This window comes from Trachymyrmex cornetzi, unplaced genomic scaffold, assembly GCF_001594075.2.
Source record: "Trachymyrmex cornetzi isolate Tcor2-1 unplaced genomic scaffold, Tcor1.1 scaffold422, whole genome shotgun sequence".
NCBI lineage: Eukaryota > Metazoa > Arthropoda > Insecta > Hymenoptera > Formicidae > Trachymyrmex > Trachymyrmex cornetzi.
In genome coordinates this window covers 604,193-610,692 of record NW_017298983.1, presented here as the reverse complement: position 1 = coordinate 610,692, position 6,500 = coordinate 604,193, and the positions used below count along the sequence as shown (strand labels likewise).

The 6,500-nt window shown below is 31.4% G+C and overlaps 1 protein-coding gene across 3 annotated transcripts in view; it reads left to right on the top strand.

The window, feature by feature from the left end:
• Nucleotides 1-6,500, top strand: part of LOC108764428 (elongation of very long chain fatty acids protein AAEL008004) — a 9,782-nt gene extending 3,282 nt beyond the window's left edge. For 2 of the 3 annotated variants that reach the window (XM_018512682.1, XM_018512680.1), the window contains exons 2-8: nucleotides 2,695-2,743; nucleotides 3,084-3,274; nucleotides 3,419-3,499; nucleotides 3,693-3,855; nucleotides 4,023-4,162; nucleotides 4,992-5,165; nucleotides 6,472-6,500. In XM_018512682.1, coding sequence (XP_018368184.1) covers nucleotides 2,698-2,743; nucleotides 3,084-3,274; nucleotides 3,419-3,499; nucleotides 3,693-3,855; nucleotides 4,023-4,162; nucleotides 4,992-5,156 — 786 coding nt within the window. In that variant the 5' untranslated portion in view covers nucleotides 2,695-2,697 and the 3' untranslated portion in view covers nucleotides 5,157-5,165; nucleotides 6,472-6,500. Of the gene's footprint in view, nucleotides 1-904; nucleotides 961-2,694; nucleotides 2,744-3,083; nucleotides 3,275-3,418; nucleotides 3,500-3,692; nucleotides 3,856-4,022; nucleotides 4,163-4,991; nucleotides 5,166-6,471 lie in introns of those variants that run through there. The other variant, XM_018512681.1, reaches the window with a different exon arrangement.

The following is a 6,500-nucleotide window of genomic DNA, read 5'->3' as shown; positions in this document are numbered from 1 at the left end:
AAACACGTGTCTTACTATTATCTGTAGAATATGTTATGTGTAGAATGTGAGCAAATTAAAAAAAAATAAAGTAATGTTTCAAAGGTGCACGATTTGACGTGGAATAGATTGTAAGTATATACTAATAAAGTCATTTTAAGGAGAAAACATTTAAAATATTAACTTACTTTTAATGGTACAAATTAGTACAAATTCAGTTCTGTTAATTTTTTCCCTCATTTTGTTTTTTTTTATGGTCCTACCAGCTTAAACATTATCAACGTCATTGTTTTCTTGAAAATGACATAATATAGAATTGTTTTTGGCAGTACAAAATAGTACAAATTCAATCGTATTGATTTCTGATATTATTTTTTTTTTTATGTTTTATTTTGAATTGATCCTGCTAGCTTAATATTAAGCCACCAGCGATTTTTTTCGAAATGGCACACGGTACAAAATTATTATTAATGGTACAATTTAGTACAAAATGAGTACTAAAAATTTCGATACGTCCGATTTGATTCTGCTGATTTGGTCCTACTAGCTTTATAGAGCTCTAATAATTTGTCTGTCATATCGCATCACATGCTGGATTTTAATCATACGATGGATTGGAACAATACAATCATTATGGACTCCGAACCAATGTATTATAAAAGATTAATCTCAAAAATGATACACATAAAGAGACAAAATATAAGTTTAAACAAGCAAAATGATACAGAACGGTTTCCTGAGATTTATCTACCAATTATAACTCCTTCTCCAAAATAACAAATTTCTATCCCCTCTAGTTGGTCTTCCTCTTCCTTTCTTGTACTCATGCTAGACATAATATCTGCTTCTTCTACGTTGTGTGAAAACATTTAGTCAGCAATTGTCGTGCATATATATTCCAAGTCTTATTAACAGAAAAATTACCGGTCATACCAGTGTATTTATCTCATTCTGTTCAAGGTTATGCTTCACAAATACGTGGTATGTTTCTTAAATTTTGAATAAAACTTTATTGCAATATAAAATGTAATTGACATATATAAATCAATAAGATTTAATTCTGTTTTAAAAAAATTAAAAAATTTTTTTAATTTTCTAACAGTATTGGGGAATCACGTATAAAAACAAGATTGAAAGTTTCAATCTGGCATACGGAGGGATACTCGTACGAACCGATAAAAATCTTATTTCGTTAAATTTAAAATCGTAATTTTTATTCTCGCATTGTCGTAATGATGCTAATCTACAAACGAAACGTATATCAGAGTGTAAAATACATTGTGGCACGTATAAGAAACATCACATTTTTGACAGAAGTTGTTTTGCGTCATTGTAGTTGAATGAGTAATTACACTGAGAGAAATGTTTTGTACCAATAACCAAAGTTTTGTTACTGACACAAAAACTATTTGTTGATATATGATCAATCAATCCGTTGGTTACCACGACAATATTAATTTGTTGAATTTATTAACTAAACTGATCATTTAATGGTACAAAACTGTTTTGTATGATGTTTATAGATCTTTTGTAATTAGAAATAGAACATTTTGTTATCGGAATAAAATGAATAATATGTAAGTATCTCTCACTTTCTAGAGAATGATTATTGTTTGGTGTTTTTCAATTTCCTTAGTTTAGTAAAAATATATATAGATTTAGAGCAATTGAGATTACTAATCGCTCTGAAAAAATAGTTACCATGATTGATCATGGTGTGGCGAGAACCGAGAAGTCCACGAGATTAATCTCTAATCGTCTCGGCTTTATAGAAGTAGACGTTGAATTTCTTTTACGAAAAGACACGCCATCTCTGATAGCTCCGCGAAACACTTCTTGCTCTTTCATAGTGAATTATTTTGTTGAAATTACTAAAAGAATACTTATTTTGTAATAGCAACCAAATTTTACATTGGTATTTACAAAACGTGAGTAACCAAATAAATTTGTACTGTTAAATAAAAAAATTTTGTTCATCTTACAAAAATTTTTTATTTTGTAATTTTAACAAAGTAATCCAATAATAATCGGCCATTTGTGAATAATTCTCTTTTTTTGTTACCAATACTATATCTTTTCTCTCAGTGTATGTAATTCGTATTTGACCTAAACTTGCAAAAAGACATATGCATATCGATTTTCACGTTGACATAAGAAATTTATCTAATGTTGTTTTTTTTTTGTATTGTAACAACTTTTTTATATGATTGTACTGAAGATGATCAAATTTTGACCGAAACGTCTACCTAGTTTATTAACAATTTTGAAATATATGACTTTAGCATAACACATCTAGCGTTGTGGCTGAATGCTCCTTATTAATTTTATAGAATTTTCTTTTATAATTTAACCTGAAAATATGGTAGATGTAGTACAATACAATATTTTAAAGATTTTTATGCATTTGAGTAAAATTAAGAGCATGCATTTCAGTAAAATTAACCAAACTTATTTTATATTTTATTGTAGTTTTATTAATAAATGAGAGAGATTTACATAAAATTCTTCGAAATACAATGATATATCTATCCACGACCCACGACAATGATGTATTGACCCACAACTATCATATTTTTAGGGTAAACTTTAAGAAAAAATTCTCTCCATGTACTATATTTCTACAGGTTTATTGGCTAATAAATTTTTCTTAGATTTGTTTAATGTTAATGTGAACAGTAATTGTTTTGTCTTCCTTTTATTGACTTTATTTTCCAGAATATGGGAATTATGGATATTTATCATTATCTTATCGATGAAATTTCGGGTAAGTAGACAGATAAAAAAGTATTTAGTTGAATTTTATATTTATGAAAAAGATTGCATATATAATACAATATTATATAAGCTACAAACAATATGTACCTATGTATAAAAATACAGAAATAACAGCATATTATAATTAATAGTACAATAATATAATCATAAACAAAAATTATTTAATTACGTATGTCGAAAAGATGTTTCCATTAAATGATATAATTTTTAGTTCTTTTCTTTATATGGTAATTAATAATTTTTCGTACCTTTTTACGAGTTGCGACGTTACAATCTTTTTCACAAATTTAAATATATTATTATAATGTGTTTTTTTTTTCGATTTTTAGATCCCAGAGTTTCTGATTGGCCTTTGATGTCAAATCCATTTGGTGTAATATTGATTTCACTCGCTTATTTATCTTTTGTGCTTTATCTCGGGCCGCTTTACATGAAAAAAAGAAAACCTTATGCGCTTATCAAGACTATGATATGTTATAACATTTTTGTTGCAACTGCAAGCGCAATTATTTTCTATGGCGTAAGTATACGTAATAAATAAATAAATAATTTAATATATGTGCGATAAAAGACGTTTTAGTTATAAATATTTTATATTTTCCCTATTTATATTTCTCTATTAATATTTTTAAATCTGAACTGTAACTTCTTGTCTGTTTTCTAGTTACTTACATCTGGCTATACAACACATCTATCTATGAGATGTGAACCTTTTGTTATTTCAGATGATTCTATGTCGCTTAGCGTAAGTAACTACGATTAAAATTTATGTTAAAATTAAATTTTATCCTATTATCGCTCATTCTGCCTATGTTAAAAAACTATTATTAGACAAAAGCTTCCATAATTTAATATAAGTAAAATTAAAAATTAATTAATAGAAAAGCCTTTTTAATATAGAAACATCCTAGATAATGAAGTTTTATTATTATTTACAGATGGCTCGATGGGTATGGTGGGTCTTAATTCTAAAAATCACTGAGCTTGCAGATACTGTAATTTTTATTTTTAGAAAAAAATATAATCAAATTTCATTTCTTCACGTATATCATCACACAGTGACTCTCTTTTTGGCATGGATTACCTGTAAATATGCACCTGGTACGTATTAAGAAGCAATAATTGTAATGATTTTGGAAGAAAATTGAGTAAAATATACATTTCACGTTTCGATCAAAAAAGATATCGAGTATTACATATGTATATATTAATTTAATTCTAATCAATTCTAAACTATATAATGATCTACTTTCATATTTTATCTACAGGTGGCATGTGGACCTTTATAATGATGCCCAATTGCGTAGTACATGTAATTATGTATACATATTATCTTTGTGCTTGTTTGGGACCAAAAATGCAGAAAATAGTAGCTCCTTGGAAAAAATATGTGACTCGTTTGCAACTGGTATGTAATTATTTTACATCAATTTACATTCGTTATACGATATTGTATTATACGATGTTTCACCTAATTTTTAATCGCTGTTTCAAGATAATAAGGTTTCCACATTCGATTTGATAAGTTTCGAAAATGATAGCTTTCCTACCAGATTCATACGGGCATATGGAATAGCGCGTTTCGCGTGATATGTTCATATATACGCGGACTTCATTGTGGTTACAGCGCTCCTGTAACTCGATAACTGGCTTTTCACGAGGGATTGAAAAGTTCCGTAAGCGCTGCTTGCAGAATCACATGTGTTCTCGTCGAATCTCAATTCGGTTTGCATTTGAGCGTAACAGCGAGGGGCAGGGAGACGGGTGGACGAAGGCTCACAGTACCGTTTTTAATTAAATAATCCGTTACCAGAGAATTTTTATTTCCAGCGATATCGACGGAACGATTTATCGGGTTACGTGGTTGTTTAATTTCGCGCGGAGCTTTTGCGCTCTAGAATTCCGGTCAGGTTGGACGAGGAAGGGCAAAATGGCGTGTGCTTTTTTGCATGCGGTATATCGAATTCGTCAAGCGTGCACTATATGTGAATATTATGTGTCCTTACTACTTTTACACGGCGCGCGTCGTGAAAATATTTATTTACTTTCTTCGGAATAATTTCTTAATGGAATGTTTAAATACTTTTAAACAAGTTCAATCTAGGAAATTTATGAGTAAATATTTCACATTCGTAAACTTTTAATTAGCTGTTAAAAGATATACGCGAAGTGGTTATTATAAAAATTTGTCTTTTCATTTATTACGCTGAAACTCAACATAATTTTCTTCGTTTCAGATTCAATTTACTATTATGGCGATCCATACGTTCCAAGCACTTCTACCGTCTTGTGAACCAACGCGGAAACCATTAGCATACATTTACATGTCTCAAGTTGTTATCGTATTCTATATGTTCTTAGATTATTATAGAAAATCATACTTGCGAAAGAAAACTGAGTAAATATTAAAGGTAATATTTTATGTAATAATTAGCTCAGAAGATATTAACAATGCATTAGGTGTTAAACTTAATTCCTGCCGCTCGCTGCTAGAGGGTGCTGGCTCCAACGCTGGCGAGTTTCGACGATGAAGTAATATGTCTTTTGTAGTTTAGACATCGCTGAAAGTGATTTAATCCTCACAGGTTAGATTTCTCGACGCCAAAGAGATTTTCCAATCGATTGAAAATGAATCGCGATAAGCTGTTTTTCCGACATGTGCTTCTTCACTACTTCAACCTCAAGAAAACCGCAGCTGAAGCGCATCGCTTATTATCCGAAGTGTATGGTGATGAAACTCCATCGGAAAGAACATGTAGAGTTTGGTTTGAACGCTTCCGAAACGGTGATTTTGATGTGAGAGACAAAGAACGTCCAGGACAGAAAAAATTTGAAGATGTCGAGCTGCAAGAATTGCTTGATGAGAATCCAGCTCAAACGCTTTTAGAGTTGTCGAAACAGTTAAATGTTATTCCAAAGGCCGATTGAGTGACGAATTGATGCAAAAAAGATCATCCGTAGCCAACAATCGACGCAAAGTTATTTTGTGCATGATAACACTCCACCACATGTCGCGAAAAGCGTGAAGCAGGCATTTCTAGAGCTTGAATGGGAAGTTCTCCCGCATCCAGCTCTCCAGACTTGGCACCATCAGATTACCATCTCTTCCGATCGATGCAACACGCACTTACGGATACAAACTTCTCCAGTCACAACGAAGTCCAAAAATGGGTGGATGAATGGATCGCCTCGAAAGACGCCGCGTTCTACCGTCGTGGGATTGCCCTTGTTTGCGCTACGCATATTTTAATTCCAGCGCCATTTTCACACACGATGTTTCATTTGTTTTGTTTGGTATCGTGGAGAGGAAAAGGGAAGGGCAGTTCCCGAATAGACATCACATGGAAAGGACGACAGTTAATGTGGTCACAAATAAAGTTAGTTGGATCTAAATCAAGTAAACCTTGTGTTATTATTTCGATAAAAAGAGTGTCCGCATACACAAGTGAGACGTCTCACAACAACGAGAAATTGCTCGTTGTAGTTTTCAACAGCCCTGTTGCCAGAGAGATGGGAAAAAGTAGTAGAAAATGGAGGGAATTACTTTGATTAAGGTATTCATTCATCTTCCCTTCGAAACAAATCAATTTTGGAGACGAAAAAACGGCAGGAATTAAGTTTAACACCTAATACATCAGATTTGAATAATTGTCATGTGAATAAACAAATAAAGTTTCTCTCTTATATTATATATATATAGATTATGTGTATATATAGGGTAAGGTTGCCGATATCGCACCGGCTCC